We start from the raw sequence: 26,597 nt of genomic DNA, 5'->3' as shown, positions 1-26,597 counted from the left end.
TTTCGTTTCCCGTCACATCCCAACCTCAGAACTACCTTTTTCTTCGATCTTCCCGAGGTCTTTATTCTATTCTACTTCTAACACACATCGAACCAACCACACTTTCTTCTACTTCCGCCTCTTACCCTACAGCATTATTCTGGTATGTATAAATTGGGCTACTTAAGTCTCATCCTCTTGCTTCTTCTTTTTCTTCTTCTTCTATCTAACATCCTACAGCGTTATCCTCATTCCCTTCATCTTTCATACAAACCTTGTTCTTCTTCCGTTCGAGATCTACCTTTTCAATCTTCTCCACCTCTTGCCATATTACACGTTACCATGGCCGACTTCATCGATCTTCTATAGGAAAGGGTCAACAACCTGACCAGAAAGGTGGCCCGGTACACCAAGAACAAGCATATCATGGAGGAGACCGACGCAATCGCAAGCCTCGTCCGAACTGAAAGCCGGAAAATTAAAAAACTTCCAAGCAAGGTAGTGACCGATTTGGAAGCCGCAGACATACCCCGGTTGTTTTCCCTAAAGGGGTATGAAAACTGAAAACTCACGAAACATACTAGTATGTTACTAATGAATTATCTACCTAGGTAGTTCATAACCCGCAGATATAGGTGGGAAGACTACAAGGTTGAAATCGTCTCCCTTCTTTACAAAATTTTTGAAACCGCCGCACATTCCTCCTGTACGGGCGACTAGGTATCATATAGCCAACAGTAATTTAGATCTACTCTACTCTCACTTTACAAAAACTAATGTTGTAGTTATTAACTGAATCTGAACTGAATCTGAACTGAATCTGAACTGAATCTGAACTGAATCTGAACTGAATCTGAATTGAATCTGAATTGAATTATAGAATAATTCAAAATCATAGCTAGACATGTTCATGTTCAATACATTAACTAGGCAGATAGATCTCTTGGCCGCTAGTTTTAGGGGTGGGTGAATCTTTATAGGGTAGACTGTTTGTTATGCTAAAAGCTAGGGGAAGGTAAGATCTCTCCAGAGACAATATTATTTCCTTCTGGGTTAACACTTTTCCTACGTAGCCTTCATATTCACTGATATGTTATAAGGCCCTTGCTCGTTCGACTCCGAGCATCATTTTCACTTTTTCGGATTTGTGGGACGTACTTTGCGGCCCGTTCCGCAGACTACGGGCGACTTGTCACATAACTCTCTCATTGGTTTATATTGCCTCGCAGTAACTTAGACCTCCCACTTTACAAAAATAACCTCGGAATTAGTTACATATGTAGTAGTAATATTGAACCTAGATGATACCTTATAATGCCTTAGAAAAGACAACTAGAAAGACAACTAGAAAGACCCTAGGAAGAACATCCAAAAAAGAAGATCTAGTAAGATGTCAGTATATATAAAAGAGAAATTGAAATTAATGTACCTTACTTCAAGAAGGCGGTGATAAAATGCTGTAAGGCACTAGCCAATGAGAGAGTTATGTGACAGTGATCTCCATAGTCGCCCATAACAGACCTACCTAGGTACTTTCGACGATCACGCCACAGACAGAGACGGAGACCAAGGAACTCGGTCCCGGTTACTTCTCTTGCTCGGTCTCTCCTCCACTAAATATACTAGATAGATGTCAAATTAGACTCAGCAGGGTTCTCGGGTAAGTGATATTAAGTTCTATTCGACTAAACGTTCGGGTAACCCCGAATTTCGATATGGCCTAGGTCGACAACGCTGATCGACAGAAGCATTTCAATCTACCTAGGTACTATCATGATTTGTCATTATTTTTTGATTTTGAATATCGCCTCAAAACTCCACAGCTGCTATTTTAAGACTTGAATGGCCCACTTATTAATGTCATGGATCGAGCCTGGTACCCTCGGTAGCATTATTTTGAGGAAAGCCATGTTGGAGCGTTGTTCTGTTTGCCGCTGGTTACGGGTCTGGGCGGGTATCGGACCCTATTCCAGTGCCGAGAATTTGGGATTTAGTGCTACACAGGTTTCAAGGGGTTTATTTGTTCAGATTTACAGCTCATGCCTTCTTACCCGTTAACTGGTCCCCAACCAATTTATCATGTTCGCTTGTCGCTGGGGACTCAAAAGGCTTCCGTTGTCCTTAACATTCTCGATCAACCGGGCTACTCCGTTGCGTCGCGTGGCGAGAACCATATCATCACTTCATCCCTTACCTTCGCGTCGATTCCCAACATCGGGCTTTGTGAAGTTAGATTCGTCCGAGAAGATTGAAGAAGAGAAGCTCACCTCTTACGTTGCGGAAAACTACTTCCCTGTCTATATTGGCGAAGTGTTTGCATCCAGATATCAGGTTGTTTCCAAGCTCGGGTACGGCATGTCTTCGACTGCCTGGCTTTGCCGCGATCTTCGGTCGGTTTTCAATGGCCCTGTCTTCCATGATATGTACCTAATCTTATCTAGAGATCATGGCTTTCGCACACTTAAAGTCTGTGTTCGAGGAAAGTCGCCTGCACATGAGATGGCCATTTCTGATCACTTAAAGGCCTCCGATGACCATTCTGGGAAAAAGCTAGTTCGTCTAGTTCTCGATTCGTTTGAAGTCGTTGGCCCTCATGGAAACCACACGTGCTTGGTTTATCAACCTCTTGGAATGAGCTTCACTGAGTTCCAGAACCTGTGTCCCGATGAAAAGTTGCCAAAGGATCTCATCCAGAGAATTCTTCAACTTACCTTGATTTCCTTGACATTCGTGCATAATAACAATGTTGTGCATACCGGTTAGTATACTTTATTAACATGCGAGGTGAGATACACTAACGTCATCTCAGATATCTCGTCGAATAACATCCTCCAAGGAATTGGCGATAGTTGTATTCTCTCTCAGATTGAAGAAGATGAAATGAAGCGACCAATTGCGAGAAAGGTATTGGCTGATCGTCATATATACTACTCTCGACCGATGCCTGTCAGTACAGGTCTACCAGTACTTTCCGACCTTGGTGAGGCTAGAGCCGGAAACCACAAGCATAGAGGCGACGTTATGCCTGGCATTTATCGGGCACCAGAAGTGATTTCGAACATGGATTGGGATTGTAAGGTTGATATCTGGTCGATTGGTGTTATGGTAGGTTTAGATTTCCATATCCCATATAGTATCTAAGCTGATGGGACTAGGCTTGGGATTTGGCGCAAGGTCACCATCTCTTTTTTGCAAAGAAAAACCGGGTCCTCGACGACGAACAGCACCTGGCGGAAATGGTGTCACTTATGGGACCTCCTCCTCCCGAGTACCTTGCCAAAAGTGACAAGGCTGCCCAGTACTGGGATGACCAAGGTACTTTTCTTCCTTGCCCTATTGCGTCCTACTCTGATATTTGTCTTATAGGAAACTGGAAAGGTTCTATACCTATACCAACGCAATCACTGGAAACAAGAGAGCAGCAATTCTTGGGTGAAGACAAAGAACTCTTCCTGAATTTCTTGCGGAGAATTCTGCGCTGGTTGCCTGAGGAGCGGCCGACTGCGGAGGAGCTGGCCTATGACGACTTTCTGATGCAGCCAGTGTTGCAAGCGAGGGCTTCCACTTGAAACATTATCTGAAAATATTGTGGATAGGAGAAGTTGACGTATTCTCATTACGGGGATATCAGAGAAACCTCCCACACTCGACTCGGCTGCTTAGATCAGGCGGATCATGGCCGGTTTATTCTTTATTCTAATTGAGAGTAATGAATTGATTGTCCTTGTTCCGGATAAAATACGAGATACCGTATATGTAACATGAAATCCAATGGTTGTATAGTTCACGCAGGAATTCTTTCTGGTGTGGCATCCTGATTACCACCAGCCTTGCCACCACGCACAACGCTTAGGAAGACTCATTTAAACATATAGAGCAAAAAAGTAAAAGAACAAAAAGAGAAATCTCAGGTTTGGTTTTAGGAATAGCCGAACGCGGGGGTCGAACCCGCAGCCTTAAGATTAAGAGTCTTACGCTCTACCGATTGAGCTAGCCCGGCCGGGCTGTTGAAGACGGTTAATGAATGTGGCTATTTATGGGGAGGATGTTGTGGAAGGGAATAGTCGTCTAAGATATAGCCATTGAAGGCACTGATTGGTGGAGATATATGCTGTTTCTGGTTTTATATAGAGACAGAAATTTCAGTTCGCTGCCTCATGGTTAAGGCTAATTATGTGATAGAACGGTACGGAGTCCTCCGTACAACATAGTCGATAATAATGAAGACTATCTGCCCTCGAAAGATAAAGCAGAAACCGGAATATGATCGGCAATTGGCGAGCAAGGACGTGGGAAGATCCAATTGCGGGGAAATGATTTGAGGGGGTTTGCCGACGAGGTGGGTTGGTCGCCTACTGGAAGATATTGGCGGAGTCTATACCGGGCATCTCGTCCGGTTTGCTCGGATATATAAACCTCGGGTGAGTACAGGGGGATATAGTATCTTGACAATTTACTTTTCTGACCAAACTACATACTGTATTACTTTGTTACTTCCAACATGCAAGTAAAAGGTATCACCACCTAAACTAGATCAATTGAATAGTATAAATACTCACACCTACACAGAAGACAAGGGTAATGACCTGGCCAACGTCATCAATTGCTACAGGCCAGATCTAAAGCCCTTCGAAGATGTCTACCGGCACATCCACATCAACCCCGAATTATCAGGCCAAGAAGAACAAACAGCAAAGCTAGCATCCGACCACCTCAAAACCCTCAGCTTCGAAGTCCACACAAAGATCGGTGGTCATGGTGTGGCAGGCGTCCTACGTAATGGCACCGGCCCAACAATCCTCCTACGGGCGGATATGGACGCATTACCCGTAGAAGAACAAACCGGTCTACCATACGCAAGCACCCGACACGTCAAAGATGAAACCGGAGCCGACAAGCCCGTGATGCATGCCTGCGGACACGACTCCCACGTCGCCACGCTAATGGCAACCGCGACGCTCCTGCAAGGTGCGCGCGAGCACTGGTCCGGAACATTGATCTGTATTTTCCAGCCCGCCGAGGAAAACCTCGACGGTGCAAAGGCAATGCTGGATGATGGGCTATACGACAAGATCCCTAAGCCGGAGCTTGTGCTCGCACAGCATGTAACACGCATGCGTATGGGTACAGTTGGTCTCCGCGCTGGTCCGCTGATGACTGCCGCTGATTCCTTCAACGTCCGCATCTTTGGGCGTGGAGGTCATGGGTCCGCACCCCATACGACTATCGATCCAATTGTCGTTGGTGCGTCGATTGTTATGCGACTACAGACTATCGTTTCGCGAGAAGTCGCGCCTGGGAAGTTGGCTGTTGTTACCTGTGGAAGTATTCATGCTGGACAATCGCCGAATATCATCCCGGCGTATTTGGATCTGCAATTGAATGTGCGGACTTATGATGCGGAGGTGCGGAAGCGCGTGTGCGCTTCTATCCATCGCATCATCGAGAATGAATGTCTGGCTGCGGGGATAGAGCAGAAACCCGAGGTCAAGCTTACTTATTCAACGCCGTCGACTATTAATGATGGGAAGACTGTTGATGCTCTTCGTGAGACTTTCGGTCCATACTTTGGTGATCGGTTGGTTGAAATGGAGCCCGCGACTGCTAGTGAGGACTTTTCTTTGCTCGCAACTGCTGTGGGCGCACCTTATGCTATGTGGATGTTTGGTGGAACTGATTCTGAGATTTGGGATGATGCTGTTGCCAAGGGGACTGTTGATGAGCTACCTAGTAACCATTCGCCGTTCTATGCACCAGTTATCCAGCCGACATTGTGTACAGGTGTGGATGCTATGGCACTCGGGGCATTGACTTTCTTAAACCAAAAATGATTATAACTAGACATTATTATCTTACATCAAACCATTCAATTATATTATTCAACACATAAATTTCACCTTCTGATGCTCAAATATAAAAAGTGAGACAAGGCGAAGTGCGGGTGAGGTCATCAACTTTCCCTTGGAAAAGTGGCAACACCACATCTTCTCTCAGCATCACAACAAAAACAACATCTACATCAAATCCAAAATGACATCTGCTCAACCCACAGAAATGAAAGCCTGGCTCTACTCCAGCACAACCAACGGCCTGGAAAATAACCTCAATTTCGACGCGTCGGCACGCGCCCCACCAGCCGTCCACGGCAACAATGTCCTAGTCCAAGTCCTCTCAGCCTCGCTGAATCCCGCCGACTACAAAGTCCCCGAAATGGGCCTAGTAGGTCTCGTAGCACAAAAATTCGTCATCGGCACACCCGCCTCACCGGGAATGGACTTCTGCGGACGCGTGGTCGTCTCCGGCGACGACGCGACCGAGTTCTTACCCGGCCAGCTCGTGTACGGCTGTCTCAGCCAGCCCGGCCAATTCGGTTCTTTGGGCGAGTACCTAGTGACGTCTGCTAGCCTGCTTGCGCCCGTGCCGGAGGGCGTGGAGGTTGATCATGCGGCGTGCATTGGCATTGCCGGACAGACGGCGTACCAGTCTTTGGCTGGGTATGTCAGTGCCGGTGATAAGGTGTTCATTAACGGCGGCTCTGGAGGATGTGGAATTTTCGCCATTCAAATTGCTAAAGAGATGGGATGTCATGTTACTACTACTTGCTCGACGAAGAATGTGGAGTTTGTTCGTGGGCTGGGTGCTGATGAGGTTATTGACTACTCGGTTGAGGAGGATTTGGTTGCTACGCTGCGTGACCGTGGTGTTGTCTTTGATCATATTGTCGATCATATTGGATACCCTGCGCCGATGTATCGCGAGTCGCATCACTTCTTGGCGGCTGGGAAGACGTTTGTGCAGGTTGGTGCGCCGGGCGTGGGGACTTTTGTTGATCGGTTGATCTGGCCGAGTTTCTTGGGTGGTGGAAAGAGGAAGTATGTTATCTTCTTCTTCAAGAATACTCGTGAAGATCTTATGAAGATGGGGGAATGGGTGCAAAAGGGGGCTGTCAAGATTCAGCTGGATACTGCCTACGAGTTTGAGGACACCGTGAAGGCATTTGAGAAGCTTCGGTCTGCCCGTGCTAGAGGAAAGATTGTTGTGCATGTGGCTAAGCCATGAGTTGAGATCGAATACAAATATCTCTAGTCGAAGTGGTCGTTTTAGGGTTCGACACCTCCGCACCGAATCGGGAAATCATCTAAGAATGGCATAGTAGCACGTTTCAACAAAGGCATACTTCCACTTACATAGTCGGAGACATCGTCAAGTTTACGTCGAAACTTGCTACTGGAATGGAGTGATCTCCTACCCTGATCTACTCTTCTCTTTTTCTTCCTCTTCATCGCTCAACACTCTGCACTCATCACCGACACTTTACAATCATCAACAACTTGAACATACTTGCCTGTTCAATATGCAATTTCAATCATTCCCCTATCTGGGTACATTTGCTAGGCTTCCCATAGAAATCCGCCTGATGATATGGGAGTACCTCTTCTCGACCCTCCACATACAACCACCGGGGGACAGCCTACACAAGCACAGCCCACACAAGCACAATTTGTCCATCCTTTGCGCCAGTCAATACCTCTACAATGAGGTTTCATCTCATTTATTCCACGACTCTATTCAACACATCTCACTGAACCCAAAATATAACAAGGAAGAGTGGATGGCAATACAGTTGAAATCCAGAACCGTGGACATCAAGTGGACTCTCAGGAACAGAGCAGACGCCGAAAAACATTTCCACAGCTTCCCGCATTCGAAAACGACGATGAAGATCCATATCAACTCCCCAGATCCAACAGATCCCGGTCAAATGGTGTTGATATGGCAGAAAGCCAACGCGCTAGTCGATCTTTTAATTGGTACCACTCGGTCAGATATAGTGGTAGCCACAAATGGTGAATGGCATTCAGCTCCACCAGCTCACTGGCAACGAGACAAAGACACATTTTATGAGATGGGTGGTCTACAGGAGACAATCAAGTCTAGCAAATACCGTCCCGACTCCGACATTGCCATCTTACCCTTCCTTCGTCTAGAACTATGGGTCAAAGATCCCATAGTAAATGTGCCCGCCATGTCAGACGAGGTGTACGCACACCTACACCGACGTCTCGTATCGTTATTCGACCAAAACGGCATCGAGCGCAGATTAAAGAAGCTTCTCTGCATGAACCAAGACATCGCCGTCCAGCAAATTGAAAGCGCCATCATTGACACCAACCTGTTCTTGGAAACAAGCCTGGACGAACTACCAGGTGAAACAGCAAGCTTCCTTCGTCTTGACCGATTCAAGAACTGGTTTGAAAACGGCACACGCTGGGAATCTCGATACGAGGCACAACTCTACAACCAATTGTGTGCCTGTCCCTGGGTTGTCATGGACACGGATCCGTGGCTCCATCGCTCAAATCAGAGATACATCATTCTCATCTTACTACACCATGCAATGTATGCGTTCCAATCCAGTCCACCTAACGGATTTGGGATCTATGACAAGTCGAGAATATACACGAGATGGAACCAGGCATTGTGGTCGGAGATATTTGATTCTGGTCTTCCGCCACTCCCCGATGTTCAAGACTGGCTTTCGCGGTTCTGGTCCGAAGCCTTCCAGTTTCGAAAAGTTCACGCCTACACGGATTGGTTGTATCGACGACGGGTGGAGGAAACTGGAGTCGAAGAATGCAGATGTCCACTTGTACACCGTTTGGTACTGTGGGGTCATTGAAGGATTTCGAGGTGGGATTTGTTGGTGATCTTTTGGTTCAGGTGGGAAGGCTGATGGAAGGATTTGTCTTATGGGTTGGGATATTGGAATAGTTTGAAATGTGAAATCTGCTTCAAGTCTATTGTGAAGGGAACTAGCTATGGATACAAACAGAGGTCATGTTGTCACTACAAATTGTTTATGTTGATAGTTGAGACGGAATTGAATTGAATCTGAGTTGAATCTGAATTGGGTCTGAAGTGAATCTGAAGTGAATTAGCAGATCTCTTGGCCGCTAGTTTAGGGGGTGAATCTTTATAGGATCGACTATTGGGGGTAATAACCAATGACAGAGTTATGTGCCAGTGGCATATTATAAAGTTAGTTATAATTATCATGAAGGGAACGACAACAAGGCTCCTTGATATACATACCTTTGTAGAGTCACCCGCTAGAAATACCATCTTGCCCAAGGAGGAATGACTCATTGGTCCACGCCGCATTGTCCCAACGGCTGCTGTGAGTTTCAGACGGGATTACTCCTAAACCTGGACAGGACAGTTTTCACTCTATAGCGTAAATATGTACCAATCAGCCAGACGAAGCAGAGGGCTGCTGGTATATCTTGATTTCACAGAAGTGTGGTACCTAGTAAAGAGACATCTAAACGACATTGAAAACGAGGTATATTGGAGAAATGTTCCTATATGATAAATATAAATCCTCAATTAAAGAGCAGAATGCTTCGAGGGATCATCCTTCAAAGGCGCCGAATAATCATCGTCGTCCATATCAAGCATTTCAATCCGGTTCGTCGTCATTTTCTCCAGAGTCTGCGCCTCGACCTTCTTCTGCAGCCGTGCATCTTCCCCAAAGCCCTCCTCGCTGTTCAGGGTCTCACGAGCTTCAGATGATTCCCGGTCTTTAACACCAGCCTCACGCTCATTCTCCAACCGCTCCTTCTCCTGTCGCTTGTCCTCGTCAGCGAGAGCAGCTTCTTCGCGCTCAATCTCACTAGGATCAAGGTCCTGAAGCCCGGTAAGAGTCAGAATTCTACCAAGCAGAAACTGGTACCGCAGGTGACCGCTGATCATTTCGCTAACGTTGAGATTCTCAACGCCTGGAACACCTTCAACTGGCTGCAATCCTGCGACACCGAGTTGGAGGCTGCTTGTTCGGTAGAGGAACGCGAGTACAGAGTCATTCTCAGAGTACACGTTCACAACACGTCCGCTTACGACACTGCGAATCTTTTGCCAGTCCGCTGTGTCCGAAGGGGTGGGCGACCCCATCACAATGACCGACTCGATCAGTCCGTAGGCGTTTCTCCTTTCTAGACTTTGGAGGCAGGAGAAAATCAGTCGAGATCCCAGAGAATACCCCATCAGGGTCACGGGTCGTTCTCCCTGGGCTTTGTTGATCAGGGCATCGGCGAGAACCTCACCCGCTTTGTCGGCGCGGGCTTTGGCTACGCTGAACGGGTTGTCGACGACGCCAGCAACTTTCATAAGACCTAGGGGAAGCATCACCGCGCTCATGATCGTGGAGAAGACAGTGCGAGCCAAAACTTCACGTCCGGCAACTGACCATGCGGCGCTAGTCACAAGAGCCGAGATCGCGTTACCCAAGTTCATCAAAGGCTCCGTCTCCCAGCGAAGACCGAACACCTCAGAGTCGGCACCAATCACTCGCCATGGGATCACGAAGTTCGACTCCTCCTTGACCCAACCGGTGACACCAATGGTAACTCGTAGACGATGATCTTGCTCAGCAGACTTCTTATCCACAGACTCTTTATCTGCAGACTCCTTATTTTTCCCGTTCTGGCGGCGTTCTCCTCGGATCGGGATGAATGCAAAGTCATCCACTTCACGTGCGTACTTCTCCATCATGCGACCAGTCATACGCCCACCATAAGCGCCAAATAAGCCACCGACAACAACGCTACTTCCGGCCAAAGTACCCAGAAGCCCAGCAGCAGCGGTAGCGCCAAGTCCCAATCCGCCCATGACAGTTCCCAGGCCTGCCGCTACCAATGGGGCTGCGAGTCCGCCAGTGAGCCCAATCAAAGCTGCTCCAGCCACAGATGCAATGCCGACTTTCCATTTCCTCATATCATCTTTTTTCTTCGGTTGCTCTTTATTATCTTGGTCTGCTGAGAGCGCCAAGGCTGTCTGCAGCAATCCGCGAGCGACACTGACTTCGTCTTGATTGAGTATGTTGATATCTATGTTCAGACTGGACGTGACATTCAACATCAAGGCTCTTGAATAAGCACTGTAGTGCTCTAGGCTGAGCACTAAAAGGAGAAGGGAGTGAAGTATAAGCAGTCTTGTTGCTTTAGGAAGTTCCGCCAAGGGTGTTTCCACAGGATGGTATATTTCTTGTAATTTGACCATTCTATTTTTATCCTCATCCAATGGAACATCATCAGACTTGGCAGCATCCTGTAGCTCTCCTTGGCCTTCCTTTTTGCCCTGGCCATCATCTTCTTTATTGACGACCTCGCCAACGCGCAAAAGGACAGAATCCCTCCAATCTTCGAAAGCAGAGAGAGCAGTGACTTTTGTTTGAGGACTCAACGGTTTGCCATTAGAGACATGCCGCGGGCTTCCATTGTTTCCTGAAGCCTCCCTACCTGGTGGTCTTGGGGGCAAGGGTGGCGTGTCTTCATCGTGTTCCGCCACCGGAGATGGACGCGGACTGGAGTGATTGGGAGAGTTATCCTTTGGACTTGTATGTTCATAAATCTCCAAAATGCGAACCCGCATTGACTCGGCTACCTCAGCGACAAGGACAGTTAAGTCAGCACGTTGCGACCGGTCCAAGATCGATGATAGATCTTGACCGCGATCGCTTTCTGAAGCATTGGATTGCTTGGATTCAAAGAATCCACCATGTTTTTCTTTGAAATTTTTGAACATTGGCGTCAAATAAAGGCGAAAAAAGAGTTAACTTTTTGAAGGAGTAAACAGGCAGAAGCTGTTGTTCCAAGGTGGGAGAGGGGCGATGCTGTCATGGCCCCCGAGAGTCACGGGTATCGGGGCCGCTTACTCCGCCAATAGCCTGAGGCAGAAACATCTGAGCAAGTTGATATCACTCTGCTTTGCTTTACGCGGCATATTTCTGCTTCTTGCTTATACCAATGCCGTATGCTGTGGAAGGTTGACGGAACAACTCAATTGTCGATTTCAACAACAAAATATTTCCCCTTTGTCTTTGTAGCGGACCCGAGCGCATTCCCATCCCAAGCTGTTCCGTCCGGACGATCGTTTTTCTCGCCTGGGATACGCTGGATTTTCCCCCTTCGTCCGGACACTTTTTCCTTAGACAGAGCCTCCCTGAGCTTTTCGATACCAATTGTTTCTTCTTCTATAGCAGCAGGACTTTCGTCACGGATTCTAGCCAGCGGCGCGACGCCAGTAGTATCAACAAGTTGGATCTCCTTCACAAAATGGATTTGTGACTCGAGTGTATCAAGCATCGACTGCTCTTCTTCTTGATTGACAGGCTGGGGAAGAGCTGATATGCGGAGTAGATGATGGAGTTGTTTCGGCGTGATTGACGGCGGCGGCTTTGAAGCTGGGTTCGGGAGCAGCGACCGGACAGACCAGTTTGGCGCTCCAAGTATGAACTCAATGTCTGCACTGTCGGATTTTTCGGAAGAGTAGAAGCGGGAGGAGACCGCGTTGAGTCGGGAAGGACCTGGGCGCAGCGACTTGGATAGCCGAGCAGCAGTTCGAAGAGAGGCCATTGCAGAGTATCTGGGGATAAGAACCTTTTCCGTGGGAAGATATAGGAAGGAACGTAGTCGAGTGTTATAGAGAGAGCCCAGTCTAATATGAACAATGCAGTGTAAAAGTAGACAAAACCACAGGAGTCACCAAAGTCGTTGGTCAACACCGGGGAGCTTAGGCGGATACCGAAAAATAAGTGACACCGCCTCCACGGGCCCGCCGATCGATGCTCTCATCAATAGCAACCCCGTTTGGCCACAACACTCCAACTTCACATCGAATATCTGCGGACTACTGCTTATCGCAGGAAAACCAGACACATACACTCAAGATGACTCAAGATCCCCGTGTCCTGCTCCAAAAGGTACATGCTTCCCCCGCCTTAATTACATAGGCAATGACGATAGTCCGCATAGCTGACTAGACCTCGCTTGTTGCGATGAAATAGGCCGACAAGGCGCTATCCGGTGCCACTGGCGGCTTCAGCTGGTTTGGTGGAAGAGCAGAGAAGTACGAGAGTGCCGCAGATCTGTATACTCAGGCGGCAAATGCATTCCGAGTACAGAAAATGAGTAGGATACCTACCCCGCGACCTAGCTGGTTTTAACCACATGACTGATGTGTGTCCTCAAACAGACAAGGAGGCAGGCCAGGCTTTCGAGAAAGCTGCCTCCATCCAAACCCAGAGCCTCAACGAACCCGACGATGCTGCCAATAACCTCCAGGAAGCGTTCAAGGTCTACCGCAAGACAGACCCCGAGGATGCTGCTCGTGTACTTTCCAGTGCCATCCAGCACTACGTACTACGAGGAAACCTGCGCCGAGCAGCAACGCAGCAGCAATACCTGGCTGAACTCTATGAGGTGGAGCTTGGGGATATGAAGAAGGCACTGGAGGCATATGAGAAGGCTGCCGATTGGTTCGAAGGTGATAACGCTGAAGCGTATGTATCCCATGATCTCATGACATCTGTCAGTTCGAAGAAACAACTTGGCTAACATATACTTCAAATATAGCCTCGCAAACAAGCACTACCTCAAGGTGGCGGACCTGGCCGCCCTGGAAAGTGATTACTACAAGGCCATCGCCAACTACGAACGCATCGGCCGCAGCTCTATCAACAACCACCTGATGAAGTGGTCTGTGAAGGATTATCTCCTGAAGGCAGGTATCTGTCACCTTGCCACGAAAGTATGTTGTTCCCATGTTATTGTTCTCGTAGGAAACAGAGTACTAATTACATATTCAGGATCTTGTCGAGACTAACCGTGCTTTGGAATCATACCGTGAACTTGATCCTTCCTTTGGTTCGACAAGAGAGCACCAGCTGCTCGTGGACCTGACCTCAGCTGTTGAGGGTGGTGACCAGGAGGGCTTCGCTGACAAACTCTTCCAGTTTGACCAGCTCAGCAAGCTGGACAAGTGGAAGACAACCCTCCTTCTGCGGATCAAGAATAACATCGAGGAAGCTGAGGAGGACTTCTCGTAGATGGCGATTGTTTTCTTCAGTGATTCCCCGCGCGTGATGTCTAGAGAATATTGATTCTCCGGTTTTTGGCTTCTTTGTTCGTTTGTTTATCTTGAGATTTTTTTTTTTGGTCTGGAAATGAGAACAGATCAATGCTACCATCCATTACTTCTAGTGGTTTCTTTTGTCTAACTTCCTGGTGATATTGATCACCCTTCGCCTGGGAATATCAAATCCTCGAATCCTTGATGCTGGTCATTCAGATACTACTGTTAAATACGGAATGCAAGTGCAGAAGATTCGTAATTCATCATTTTAAGATGCCTCAGGTCTATATGTACTTTTTGGGCGTATCAGGCTCTCAATAGCAGAGCTGCCCCCATCATGTAATCAGTTCAGTCAAATGGTATCATATCCTCCACCTCGCCCGTGCTATTGACATCAACAGCTTACACAGCAATCGCATCCAAAGCCCTAGCCTTGCGGGGGAAGACGCGCTTGTACAAACTGACACCCACAGAGTCTTGCGGGTTGATCTTGGCATCGAAGGTAGCCTTGAAGTATCCATGTGTACCCAAGCTCTCCTTGAAGTATCCACTGCGGCCACGACGGGTCCACAGTTGAAGTGCCTTGAACCACTGGATATCCTCGGCGTTGAAGAACATGTACCGGATGGTAACGACCTTCTTGTGGATCTTGTAGGGGTGACCAGTGAGAATGGCACGCTTGGCAACCACGCGCTTCTGATCGGGTGCGACAACGGTACCAGTACCGATCAACTCGAGTTGGTCTAGAGCAATCGGCTCCTCCTTGGCATCGGCGGTCTCCATCTCATCGTCACCATCCTCCTGCTCGGCTTGCTTCTGCTTGAAGACAAGGATAGGAACTGAACCCCAGGTCATGGGTCCAATCCAGGATGCGATGGCACTACGACCGGGGTGCAAGTACCGGTCGTATTTGTGAACGTTGTTCGGTGTATTATCAGCCGAGGAGAAGATGGGGTTGACGACCATGCGGCGGGCACCGCACTGGACGACGAGCTGCTCCTTGGCCTTGAGGGGCTTCTCTACGCTGGAGCTCAGGGTCATGCTGACGTTGACCACAGTCTGCTTGTGCTCGTGGCGGAGCAGAGAGAAGAGCGAAGTAGGCTTGGGGCTGTTGCGCAGAATAGAAGGAACTGCGCGAAGGTGGATATCCACACGGACACCAGGGTTAACGCCGCCAGCCAAAGCCTCTCGAATGATGCGGGCCTTGGAACCCCTGACGTCAGCAAACTGCAGCAGTCGGCGCCAATCCTCAGGCTCGTAGGGACGGTCCTCGGATGTTTCCCAGTGGCTGAGCTTGAGGTTCTTCAATCCACGGAATCGGGCCAGACGTTCTCTGGCAAGCGCGTTGGGGTGCAATTCAATTTCGTCGGGGAACTCCAAGTCCTCTTCAGCCTCGGTCTTGCGGCTGGCGCGGTAGTCGGCCAGTTCCTGGGCCTCGTCCTCTGGGGAGGGGTCGAGGAACATCTCCGATTGTGGGTATTCAGTGCCACCGCCCTCGGTCATGGCATCCTGGTGGTCTGGGAACACGCCATCCTCGGGTGCTCCAGCAGTATCCATCTCCATAGGCTCATCCTCATCCTCCATGTCAGATCCGGAGTCTGAGACATCTTCGAGATACCAGGCAGACTGGTAATTTGAGGTACCCTTGGGCAACTTCTTAGGTACTGGGGGAATGTGCGAGTCGTCGTCCGAGAAGTAATGATAGTCATCCAGCAGAACACCCTTCTTCTCTGTCTCAGCCATGGAAAGCATGTCGTCATCCGCCATTTCAATTTCTTCGGGAGCAATAGCAGCCATGTCATCCTGGTCCTCGGAAGGGGTATCCAAGACTTCTGTCTCATTGGCGTCAACGGCCATTGAATCATCCCGCTTGGGCTTTGTGGTTGCTAGCGGCGCAGCGGTGATCGAACCAATCTGGAAATCGCCCCATCCAGGGAGATGAACGATGCGGTCTGCCTTCAGGCCCCGTCCACGAACAACTCCGGTGATGACGACATCGTCGACCACTTCCAGGTTGGACTCTGGCCACTGAACATTCTCGACAAACATCCAGCTGCGGTCGTCACGCCAGCGGATGCCCTTGGGGGTAGCAGTGCAGATAGAACGGATAGCATTGGAAGATTCCTGTCTGGAGTCGAGAGACATAACCTTCTCAATAGAAGGGAAGAAGTGGTTAATGAAAGACTTCAATGAAGAAGCCACCTGAGGGCGCTTCTTAGGAGGGTCAATCTTGTCGAGACCTTGCACGACAGTCAACACATTCGAGATACCCTGGCCTTGGATTGAGCGCAACAACATCTCGCCCTCCTCATCAACCTCAACTTCAGATGACATGACCAGGATGACAAAGTCGGCCATACGGCACACATCTAGAGCGCTCATCAAGTCGTACTTGGCGGGGACATACTGCACGCTTTGACGGAATCGATCAATGCGCACGCGGGTAGGTCCATCGGGGGAGACATCAGTCAAAACATCGACGCTTTCGTTGATAGAAGCAATAGCGGCGGCGGCATCAATATCGGCGGACAAAGGCACAATTGCGACATGACGGGGAGCACCATTCTGGCCGGTGAAGATGCTGGTGGCTTGGGATCTTTCCTGGTGCTTCAACGCCTGTCTTTGGCGGGCGGTGTTACGGCGATCGAGTTTCGTCTTGAGTTGTTGGTGGGGTGTTTTACGACCGCCCCGCTCATCACCTTCGATTTTGCCTAGATTTGTATAAATATTAAAATTATATTCTTAATCATACTTAGGCAGTTGAAAAATCATACCTTTGGCCTGGTCCTTCAAGGCGCTCTTGGAGGCATGTTTGCTCTTGTAGGGCTTGTGGGAAACCTTGGTGGTGGAACGGTGGTGGTGCACGGCAGGCGCCATATTGGCGTTGGAGCCTTTGAATCGGAAAGGGAGGGAGTCCAGATTGAAGTGAGTCAGAGGTAACTCGACAAATATTCAATCAGATCAATTTATAACTGACAAAATACACAGAAACAAGAACGAAAGTGCCTCTGTAGAAAAAAAAAAAAGGGTAACGATAAGAAATCAAAATTCGCCAGTGGAGGATAAGCGAGCGGTGAGAGCAAATCTTGGCGAAATTTTGGGCAAAACACTTTTTTTCTTTGAAGCTACGATTCTCGTCCTTCTTATCTTCCATAGTTCTTTCGCAAACGAAACTCGAGAAATTCCCAGAAAATGGCCGACTCAGCCTCCAACATGGCTGTCGCCAAGGGTGACCACGAAGCCAAGATGAGACTCGCAGCAGCCGAGCAAACCTACGGACGAGGCAAAGGTGCCAATGCGAAGAGTGCGCGGGACAAGAAGTTGCGCGCAAATCTCAAGAGACAGGAATTCAAACACAAGGAGGCTGTTCTTCAAGCCAAGGATGCAGAGATTCTGCTCGAGCACACGGAAGGATTCCTCGAACCCGAAGGTGAACTCGAGCGGACATACAAAGTTCGCCAAGATGAGATTCGGGACAGCGTCGGAATCGAGACAGCAAAGAAGGGATTCGAATTGAAGCTTCCTGATATGGGCCCCTACCGCATGGACTACTCTCGGAACGGACGTGACTTGCTGCTGGCGGGACGGAAGGGACATGTTGCGACGATGGATTGGCGCGAGGGCAAACTGGGCTGCGAGTTACAGTTGAACGAGACTGTGCGGGATGCCCGCTGGCTGCATAACAACCAGTTCTTCGCTGTGGCACAGAAGAAGCACACTTATATCTACGACCACCAGGGAACTGAGATTCATTGTCTGAGCAAGCACCTGGAACCGCTGTTCCTGGAATTCCTGCCATATCATTTCCTCCTCGCAAGCGCTGTGAGTGTCTTCGATTATTCGATCCCCTAGATCCCCTGCTAATCAGCCCTTTATATAGCAAATGAGCGGTCACCTCAAATACACAGATACCTCAACCGGCCAGACCGTCGCTGAGCTACCTACACGGTTGGGTAAACCCACCGCTCTCGCACAGAACCCATGGAATGCCATCCTCCATGTCGGACACCAAAATGGAGCCGTGACCCTTTGGTCTCCCAACTCCCAAACCCCTCTCGTAAAGGCACTTGTGCACCGGGGACCTGTCCGGTCACTGGCAATGGACCGCACAGGCCATTACATGGTCTCTACAGGCCAAGACCAAAAAATGAATGTGTGGGATATCCGCATGTACCGCGAGGTGCATTCATACTCATGCTACCAACCCGGCGCATCTGTATCGATCAGTGACCGCGGCCTGACTGCAGTTGGTTGGGGCACTCAAATGAGCGTATGGCGTGGTCTTTTCGACGCCGCGCAAGCCGACCAAGGCAAAGTGCAGAGCCCATACATGGCATGGGGCGGAGACGGCCAGCGCATCGAGAACGTACGCTGGTGCCCATACGAAGATATTCTCGGCGTAGGCCACGACCAAGGCTTCGCCAGTGTCCTCGTTCCCGGCGCCGGTGAACCCAACTTCGACTCACTTGAAGCCAACCCTTACGAGAACGTACGACAGCGCCAGGAGAACGAGGTCCACTCGCTGCTCACCAAGCTGCAGCCGGATATGATCTCGCTCGACCCCAACATCATTGGAAAGCTCGATACCATCAACGACAAGAAGTATCAGGAGCAGCGCAACCCGGACCAGAAGCCTGAGGATCACATGGAGAAGATCAAGAACCGCGGTCGTGGTCGCAACAGTGCTCTGCGCAAGTACCTCCGCAAGAAGGGTGGAAAGAATGTCATCGACGAGAAGCGTGTCAAGGCCGAGACGTTGCGCAAGGAGTATGCTTCTCGCACGAAGGACAAGCTCAAGCAGGAACGTCTGGATCTGGGACCGGCTTTGTCCCGGTTCGCCAAATGAGATCACTGAGTTTGTTTCTTGCTTGTGTGATATCTACATCTTGTGGAGGAGTGGAGGAACCAACCAACCCCTTCTGCCCAAAATCACCCAGATACCCAGCCCACACGCGGCTTCTGTGACATATTGGAGATTTGGCGACAGCTGCATTCCAGGCGTTCTCGGGGAATATGTTTTTGTATTCGGAGGGAAAAAGCAGTTAAACGTGTGTACCATCTACATTCAACACATTGAATATATTGAACTTTATAAAAAAAAACACCTTCCAATTGCATTTTGTATTCCCTTCCAGGGTTTCCAAGGTCATCCAAAAGGTCTTAGGAGTTATTCCAATCTAACCCTACAACTACCACCTGGGCAAGATATCTCTACTCATCAACACTCCCAGACCCCCTAACAGCCCCATCCTTCCACCTCTGCAAACTAACATCGTAAGCCCCACTCCCCTTCCAAGCACTAATAATCAAATTAACAATATGATCCATCCCCTTCCCATTCTTAACAACCGCAAAAACAGTCGGACCCCCTCCCTCATCTTCGCCGCATCCCTCTCCATAACAGCAAGATCCGCCCCAACAGCCTCAGCAAGATCAATCTTGTTCACAACAAGCAGATCAGACCCGGTAATTCCCGGTCCACCCTTACGAGGCACCTTATCACCACCCGCAACGTCAATGACGTAGACGATGAAATCTGCCAGCTCGCGCGAGTAGTTCGCCGCCAGGTTATCGCCCCCGGACTCGATTAGCAGCAAGTCTGTCGAGAATTGCTTTTGCAGCTTTTGCAGAGCGAGGAGGTTTGCGCTGATGTCTTCGCGCACGGCGGCGTGGGGACAGCCGCCCGTTTCGATGGCGCGGATGCGGGATGGGGCGAGGGCTTTGTGGCGGGTTAGGAACTCGGCGTCTTCTCTGTTTTTTGGGAGGTTGGTTAGTGGCGAGATTGGAGATATGCGCCAGGTGTAGGATTATTTAGGTATGTATGAGTCCTGTTGTTTGGGATGTGGAGTTGGGGTATTTTTGCTTACCTTGTGAAGATATCGTTCGTCACGGCGGCGATGTTATACTCGTCTCGAAGGGCGCGAGATAGCGCTAGCATCAGGGCTGTCTTGCCGGATCCTACGGGTCTATTCGGATCCAGATTCACGTTAGTCACTGGCTATGCATCTATAGGTGGTGATTTGAGGGGATATCATATGCATTGGGGGCATGAGGCAGGTGAAATAGAGGCTGAATGGAATGGAAAGGGAAGTTCATATACATACCCACCAATACCAATAGTGAAGGCACGATCCTTCCAGTCCCGGCCCTCGATCAGAGGCATCTCGCGGTTGACATAGGAGCCTGGACCATCGAGGATATCGTGGGCATGGCCGTGGCCATTGAAGGGATCATCGTGGGAGTGGTCAATTCCAGCATCGTGGGAGTGAGAGTGTGCCATTGTTAATCTTCCAAGATTAGTCGATGTGCCAAATTAGAGGATGTTTGGAGGAAAGTCCAGATGAGGGGCAGTTCTCTATCCCTTGGAAGGCCGGTGTGGGGAACTGATATGATAACAAATGCCGAGCTTCGATTTTATCAATTCGCCGATGGAGTTCGCCGAGTTCGCCGCTCAGTTTGGATTTTAAAGAGGCAAATTTTTGTTTAAATTGTGAGTTCGGAATCCATGGCTGTGGGAATACCGAGAAATATGCAACGATAGGTGTCCGAAATGAGTGATTCCATAGTAATACCAACCACGCTGCATGCGTATCTATAGACCCCCATACTTCGACATACCTTAGTATATAACTACGATGCACCATGATGATTGGAAAGCAGGTATTTATGGATTCGTCAAGTAGCGGCAGAAAGAGGATAAGCCCCGAATGGGGAGAGATGTCAAGCCAAATGGAACATAGAACACCCCTATGCACGCAGACGTAGTTCCCAAAAGAAACATAAGAGCCGGACGCCATATCATTCGCCAAACACGGATATCAATAGTTCTGTCTGTCCGCAGAAGGGGAAAAAAAACGAACAGACTGTCAAGGAGAAAGCGAGCATTGGGCAAAAGCCTAAATAAAGACCAATCCAAAAGTCGTCAAATCCCAGACATGGATGGCAAAAAGAATCAGAATGAAAACCGAACGGGAAAGAAATAGAAAACATGCAAGGTCAGGCGATAATCCCGAGCCAACCAAGGAAACGCTGAAAGGAAGATAGAGTACATTAGGTCGGAGCTGAGCAGGATTGATGAGGCCTGACGCCACTTCCAAGTCAAGGAAAATGGGCGGGGGCCTCAAACACTGATTAAATCCCGTCGATTGTGAATTGAGTCGTCATGTGCCAAAAAGCAAGATAGATCTTTCGACGGGACGAAAGAACTAGATGAGGAGTAAACAAACAAGAGTGGGCGCGACATGCCTCGCCCAGGTATCCAGTCGTACGCCGGTTCCACGCTGCTTCAGACAGCGGGGGGAAATGGGAAAGCAAACCAAACTCCCAACATGATCAGGCGGCGGCACCCTTTTGTCGCTTCGGCACCCGAGGGCTAGCCTTTACTTTCGCTGAGCCCTGTTGCGGAGCGCCGTTAGCTTCGACTCCACCACCGTCCTCGGTTTCCATTTTGACGGTGCTTGCCCGGCGACGTTTGTTGCCACCTACATTTGGACTGTTGTTCACGCCGGCTGGGGACGGCTGCATTGGTGGTTGCATTCCGGGGGGACCGGCAAGGTTACTTTGGGCTGGGCTCGCGTGTGCTGAACCAGTCAGATGAGGCGAGCCTTGTTGCCCGGGGAGACCAAGATGAGCCATGGCCGGCGAGGCAAACTGCGACGGAGCGCCTATGCTATGTCCCCGAACGTTTTGCATGGGTTGCATGCCAGGGTTCATACCCGGATTCATACCGGGGTTCATGCCTGGATGCATGGCTGGATTCATGCCCGGACTCATGCCTGGGTGCATCGTCGGATTCATGGCTGGGTTCATAGCAGGGTTCATAGCGGGATTCATGCTCGGACTGATGCCTGGGTTCATGCTCGGACTCATGCCCGGGCTCATACCCGGATTCATACCCTGATGCATACCCTGATTCATGGCTGGGTTCATGGCTGGGTTCATGCCTGGATTCATGCTTTGGTTCATAGGCATAGGAGTTGATACAAAGCCTGGATTGGGATTTTGCGACTGGAGAGTGTTGACGAGATTCCGCAACGCATCAGGAGGTGATAGCTGTGGATTTGCTTGCGAAAATTGGAACAACATTTGCATCGCAGAAATGGTTTCAGCCACTTCCATGAATCCCATAACTGGAGTAGGCACACCATTGGCAGTCACATTGGAATCTGGCACTAATGATGGCGCTTGCTTAGGCTGAGCACGTTTTGAGTTCTTCGAGACCTTCGGACTTTGCTTTTGGGAATCCGCCTCCATGGCCAACAACAAAGACCGCGGAATGAACTCGTTGTGGCTGACGACATTGACATCGAGCATCTCAAGCTTGTTGTGCATATCGAAATGCGCGCGCAGAGTGCCGTTGGTGAAAAGCTAAAGAGATAGGAATTAGCAAGCCGTAAAGAAGAGGATCATGTGATAAGGGATGTACCTGGCACTCATTCTTGAACCAATAAATGAATGAACATTTCGGGGCTTCCACGTAATGGCCTCCATTGGGGGATTCACGCTCGCGTGCCCCTTCTACCACCATCTGAATTTGACTAATCCCGCTAGTGAACTGAGTCAAATAATAACGTGCCAGTGCGGGAGTCCCGATTTCGAATTGTTTAGATCCAATAGTGTTGTTCCAAACACCCTGCCGCAACACACCTACAGGGGAGTAGAAACGATCGACGAACGATTGCCAATACAAAAGATCCTGGGTTTCATTGCGGGGTTGGAAGTTTCCCAGATGCTCAGCGTAGGCGTGAATGGTCAAAATTGCGTTATTCTTCCTTTGCTGTTGCTGTTGTTGCTGCATCATAAGAGCATTCTGGTGCTGCTGTGCTTTCAACTGAACCTCCTGGGCGGTCATCTGCTGATTCTGAGGACCCGGCTGCGGGCCCTGGGCACCCTGAGGAGGTTGAGGCTGCGGACCAGGCTGTCCCTGTTGACCGGGCTGTTGCGACTGCGGCAATGGCTGCGATGGGGGATTAGGAGTTGCCTGGCCTTGAGGTGGGCCCTGCGGTTGCGGAGGTTGGGTGGAAGGCGGCTGAGAGGTCTGAGAGGGTTGTGGTGTGCCGCCTCCTGGTCCGCCATGCTGCGACTGTGGAGTGGCACTTTGTTCGTGCATATTCGGGGGCTGTGCTGATGCACGCTGCGGGGTATGCTGGCCTGATTGTCCATTATTTGCCTGCTGTTGAGCATGTTGAGCCTGCTGGGCCTGCTGGGCCTGCTGTTGAGCCTGCTGGATAGCAAAAAACTGCTGCTGCTGTTGAAGACTTGGTGGCTGGCCATGTGGCATTTGCTGCTGAAGGTGCATCATATTGACGGGTCGCATTCCAGGGTTCGCTTGCATTGCAGCCATTTGAGCAGCATTAAGACCTTGGGTACCATTAGGCATTGACACGGGGAGACCCTGTTGTTGCTGCTGCTGTTGCTGCTGCTGTTGTTGCTGCTGTTGCTGTTGTTGTTGCTGTTGTTGCTGTTGTTGCTGCTGCTGTTGTTGTTGCTGCTGGTGCTGGTGCTGCTGTTGATGCTGATGTTGAAGCATCATTCGTTGCCGCATTAATTGTTGTTGTTGTTGGTGTTGGTGTAATAGATGGGGATTGTTCGCGACTATAGATTGATCAGGACGTAAGTATGTGATCGCGAAAGACGGCTGGAAGAGATGCAGGTATAGCGGGGAAAAGGAAGTCACCGCAGAGGGCGCCGATCGCGTGTTCCGAAACCTCAAATCTCGCACACCATCGCGTCAAGCAATTAGGAGGTTGAATACTAACAATTTTGTTGGAATTGGTTGTTCTGAAGCATATGCGCCTGCGCGGGATTCAGGTGGGAGAGGGCATGAGCATTTGGGCCTGGGCCACCAGGACCACCAGGACCAACTGTCCCAGCGCCCGGGGGCATTCCGCCCATCATCGGCCCCGGTTGGCTGACTTGGGGTCCTCCCGGCGCAGATACACCAGGATGCATTTGTTGTACCATTCCAGCACCGGGGTGTCCATTTGGATGTTGCGCGGCCATTGGGTGATTTGGGGGGAACCCATGTTGCGGCATGCCTTGGTGGGCAGGAAATGGCTGCGTCATCATCATTGCTGAGCGACGAAGTCACCACAAATGGGGGACTTCAAAATGATCGCTCGCGATGGCGAAAATGTGGGCGAAACGTGGCGTGGAACGCGACTGGAGTGGGAAGACAACAGGCCGCTTTTAGCGTTCGGGGATGGGCCAAGACGTAGCGAGCGACTTCAACCGGTATTCAGCAGACACGAGGCGCTGAAGTATCGATCAGGGGCCTCTTGGCCAAGTCACTCACCCGCGCAATGAATCTTTTTTTTTTTTTTCCTTCTGAGAGAAATGGGTGGTCAGTGGGGAGTGATAAGAGGTGAAGATGTCGGGGATGAAGGTTAAAAGTAACGGGGCTAGGGGAGAGAGTGGAGGGGCTGGGCTCTCTCTCTCTCCAAACAGCCATATCTTAAAGAAACACAACTCACAAGTAGTTATTTTGTCTTCCTAAGGAATCTGAATATTAGGGGGCTGAAGGTATAACGCCCAAGTCAGGAATTAAGGATGATCGCCCGGTGGGAGAGAGAGAACTGGGGACGGAGGATCCGGGTCCGTAAGGTGGAGGATCTAACCGAGACGACAACGCGATTAATCCAAAGATAAACAGGGATAGAGAGGGGAGAAAGGGACTATAATGAAATAGGGAAATTGTATAGATCTTAAAGTATAAGCTCCATCTTTGATTCTGATTTTTTTGGCCCTTTTGGAGACCTTTTTTTCTTCTCTCTCTCCTCTCCTGCGCACACCCACGCTATTCCTAATTGGTAAATCACGTGTGTCTTTCGCGGCTTTTTCTTCACAACTTTTTTTTTTCTTTTCTTCTTCTTCATCTTCCTCTTTGTCTTTCATTCTTCTTTCCAATGGTACACAACTGTGAGGACTCTTAGGAGTCACTCACACTCTTCCTATCTACTGCAGATTGTCAATCTTTGTTGTTTCATGCTTCTCAGGTTTCCAGAGCTCTCTTGATGTTGACTGCGTCTGTCTCCTGAGTATAGCATGACCCAATGCCAATAATACATGCATCTTACGATGCTTCAATCTCACCACTAACCTGATAAACATCAGGTGATTGCACCTTATGCTTAATGTGAGTTTACTTCCTTCTGATTCCTGCATTCGCAATATTCGTTCAAAGATGAAAGAAAACTTTACTTCTTTACCCTCCAAATCGACAATGCGGAGACAATACGGACCTTCCTTCCCGGTCGGTCTGCTACTTGCCAGTATATCTTGCTGAGAACTCATTATATTGCAATGCATTTTTTCCATGTTTGTGTTGTGAACAATTCACTAATATTGTTCTCAGTCTAGTTCCAATCACAAAACCACGATGCATAAAAGGATATCGCTCGTTGTAATGGCGAATTGATCAAGTGACGAAAAATTTCTCGGATGTAAACTCACAGACCTGTTCTGAATGCGCAAAACCGTGTAGAGATTTCCGTTGCCTTCCTTCTGATGATCAATTCGCTATTACAGCTGTGTGTTGTCTGGATATATAGTTGTGGAATACAGAAGGAATTTTTTTTTTTTTTTCTATAATATATGTCTCTTATACTCCGTAGCTTATGACCAATTCGTACCTGAAACATGTCTCATAGACCTTAACTAAGCCATATAAGAATTCGGTGAAGTCTTGCGAGGTTTATAATGGCTGCCAACCTTAGCAAACTACTTATTATGGGTGAACATCTTACTCCGCACTTATCACTTCATACATAGCTGTGGCTTTAACCAAGCCCTATGTTGTAGGAAGCCTATGTTGTTGTTAGTAGGTGGGCCCATCTGTTAAAACCAACTCCGGTACAATTATACGGAGTACAGATTGAGTGCAGACTACCTATGTAAAGGCACGTGAGGTTTTAGCCGCCTCAGCAGTTTCCATTTGACAAACTCAAGCATGGTCTTGGTCCGCAAACCATTCTCTAGGTTCCTTCTCTTTCTCCTGGAGTACTAGAAGTGTAAGACTATCTCACCATAGGGTCTAGTGCAGTACACCAGGCCTATGCGGTTATGGTCCCATTCATCCTGCGAGAGTGTTACGACTCGGTGCATAGGATATTTGAAGTGCTCCCCCGTTAGGAGCGTAAATAAGCCCCCTATAAGGACTGTGATTGTGTCAGGGAAAGCAGGTCGAACATACTGCCGCTAACTGTCATTTCTAAGAGTAAGTCCAGTGATAGGATAGTTAGAGAGAGGCACCCACGGCTCCTTAGTTAGGGGCTAATGCTGTCATGCACTTCGTGTGTCGGTTGGCCATACTTCATGTAGAGTAGGTTTCCTGGGCTGGCATCTTTTAGCTGCGCAGTTTTGATTCAAACGTTACATAGGAACACCCTCTGCACAGTTTATGCCCTTTATCGCCTTCGCGTACACCCGAGCAGGCATCAAAAAGGACAACAAAAAGGACATTAGAAAGACATAAGAAATTATATTTGAGTGCAGACAATCTTCGGTGCACATCGTTTCTTTCCTACATATCTAGTTATTTACGCCTGTTGGTCAATATTTATGTAGGTCAATCCAGTTTGATGAACCTTGGAAATAGTTATAGCTTATGCACAACATAATGTACACGCCAATGCCGTTAGTGTCGCCCCCTTCTTTCATTCCTACAAACAGCCGCACGACAAAAAAACATCTTCCAATTTCAGGCCGTC

General features: G+C 49.1%; 12 protein-coding genes across 12 annotated transcripts; 7 read left to right on the top strand and 5 right to left on the bottom strand.

The window, feature by feature from the left end:
• Positions 1–405: 405 nt before the first annotated feature.
• N7516_000102 (uncharacterized protein) lies at positions 406–699 on the top strand (the record flags this gene model as incomplete). The annotated part of the gene is made up of 2 exons (XM_057212824.1): positions 406–530; positions 615–699. 2 exons carry the CDS (start codon positions 406–408, stop codon positions 697–699), a joined length of 210 nt encoding a protein of 69 aa, XP_057074707.1.
• A 1,359-nt stretch (positions 700–2,058) lies between these two features.
• N7516_000101 (kinase domain-containing protein) lies at positions 2,059–3,548 on the top strand (the record flags this gene model as incomplete). The annotated part of the gene is made up of 5 exons (XM_057212823.1): positions 2,059–2,369; positions 2,421–2,737; positions 2,789–3,084; positions 3,135–3,294; positions 3,346–3,548. The coding sequence occupies 5 exons, from the start codon at positions 2,059–2,061 to the stop codon at positions 3,546–3,548; spliced, it is 1,287 nt and encodes a 428-aa protein (XP_057074706.1).
• A 932-nt stretch (positions 3,549–4,480) lies between these two features.
• N7516_000100 (putative zinc metallopeptidase) lies at positions 4,481–5,810 on the top strand (the record flags this gene model as incomplete). The annotated part of the gene is made up of 2 exons (XM_057212822.1): positions 4,481–4,493; positions 4,549–5,810. The coding sequence occupies 2 exons, from the start codon at positions 4,481–4,483 to the stop codon at positions 5,808–5,810; spliced, it is 1,275 nt and encodes a 424-aa protein (XP_057074705.1).
• A 199-nt stretch (positions 5,811–6,009) lies between these two features.
• On the top strand, positions 6,010–7,038 carry N7516_000099 (NAD(P)-dependent alcohol dehydrogenase; the record flags this gene model as incomplete). The annotated part of the gene is made up of 1 exon (XM_057212821.1): positions 6,010–7,038. The coding sequence occupies one exon, from the start codon at positions 6,010–6,012 to the stop codon at positions 7,036–7,038; it is 1,029 nt and encodes a 342-aa protein (XP_057074704.1).
• A 358-nt stretch (positions 7,039–7,396) lies between these two features.
• N7516_000098 (uncharacterized protein) lies at positions 7,397–8,659 on the top strand (the record flags this gene model as incomplete). Its single annotated transcript, XM_057212820.1, has 1 exon — positions 7,397–8,659. The coding sequence occupies one exon, from the start codon at positions 7,397–7,399 to the stop codon at positions 8,657–8,659; it is 1,263 nt and encodes a 420-aa protein (XP_057074703.1).
• Positions 8,660–9,366: 707 nt separating this feature from the next.
• On the bottom strand, positions 9,367–11,562 carry N7516_000097 (DUF726 domain protein; the record flags this gene model as incomplete). Its single annotated transcript, XM_057212819.1, has 1 exon — positions 9,367–11,562. One exon carries the CDS (start codon positions 11,560–11,562, stop codon positions 9,367–9,369), a length of 2,196 nt encoding a protein of 731 aa, XP_057074702.1.
• A 254-nt stretch (positions 11,563–11,816) lies between these two features.
• N7516_000096 (uncharacterized protein) lies at positions 11,817–12,392 on the bottom strand (the record flags this gene model as incomplete). Its single annotated transcript, XM_057212818.1, has 1 exon — positions 11,817–12,392. One exon carries the CDS (start codon positions 12,390–12,392, stop codon positions 11,817–11,819), a length of 576 nt encoding a protein of 191 aa, XP_057074701.1.
• A 209-nt stretch (positions 12,393–12,601) lies between these two features.
• On the top strand, positions 12,602–13,864 carry sec17 (alpha-soluble NSF attachment protein SEC17; the record flags this gene model as incomplete). The annotated part of the gene is made up of 5 exons (XM_057212817.1): positions 12,602–12,739; positions 12,824–12,947; positions 13,012–13,318; positions 13,392–13,566; positions 13,625–13,864. 5 exons carry the CDS (start codon positions 12,602–12,604, stop codon positions 13,862–13,864), a joined length of 984 nt encoding a protein of 327 aa, XP_057074700.1.
• Positions 13,865–14,292: 428 nt separating this feature from the next.
• Positions 14,293–16,865, bottom strand: N7516_000094 (small subunit rRNA maturation protein TSR1; the record flags this gene model as incomplete). Its single annotated transcript, XM_057212816.1, has 2 exons — positions 16,665–16,865; positions 14,293–16,601 (listed from the first exon to the last, which is right to left on the bottom strand). The coding sequence occupies exons 1-2, from the start codon at positions 16,765–16,767 to the stop codon at positions 14,293–14,295; spliced, it is 2,412 nt and encodes an 803-aa protein (XP_057074699.1). The 5' UTR covers positions 16,768–16,865.
• A 217-nt stretch (positions 16,866–17,082) lies between these two features.
• N7516_000093 (WDR46/Utp7 family protein) lies at positions 17,083–18,736 on the top strand (the record flags this gene model as incomplete). The annotated part of the gene is made up of 2 exons (XM_057212815.1): positions 17,083–17,712; positions 17,771–18,736. 2 exons carry the CDS (start codon positions 17,083–17,085, stop codon positions 18,734–18,736), a joined length of 1,596 nt encoding a protein of 531 aa, XP_057074698.1.
• Positions 18,737–19,101: 365 nt separating this feature from the next.
• On the bottom strand, positions 19,102–20,170 carry N7516_000092 (urease accessory protein UreG; the record flags this gene model as incomplete). Its single annotated transcript, XM_057212814.1, is given in 4 exon segments — positions 19,102–19,189; positions 19,207–19,641; positions 19,758–19,856; positions 19,995–20,170. The coding sequence occupies 4 exon segments, from the start codon at positions 20,168–20,170 to the stop codon at positions 19,102–19,104; spliced, it is 798 nt and encodes a 265-aa protein (XP_057074697.1).
• Positions 20,171–21,222: 1,052 nt separating this feature from the next.
• Positions 21,223–23,961, bottom strand: N7516_000091 (LIM domain-binding protein; the record flags this gene model as incomplete). The annotated part of the gene is made up of 3 exons (XM_057212813.1): positions 21,223–22,257; positions 22,316–23,484; positions 23,649–23,961. 3 exons carry the CDS (start codon positions 23,959–23,961, stop codon positions 21,223–21,225), a joined length of 2,517 nt encoding a protein of 838 aa, XP_057074696.1.
• Positions 23,962–26,597: the final 2,636 nt, after the last annotated feature.

The sequence above is a fragment of the Penicillium verrucosum genome, assembly GCF_028828655.1.
Source record: "Penicillium verrucosum strain IBT 35672 chromosome Unknown utg000001l_segment0_segment0, whole genome shotgun sequence".
Classification (NCBI taxonomy): domain Eukaryota; kingdom Fungi; phylum Ascomycota; class Eurotiomycetes; order Eurotiales; family Aspergillaceae; genus Penicillium; species Penicillium verrucosum.
The sequence above is the reverse complement of the archived record's forward strand: the minus strand, read 5'-3'. Positions and strand labels throughout refer to the sequence as shown.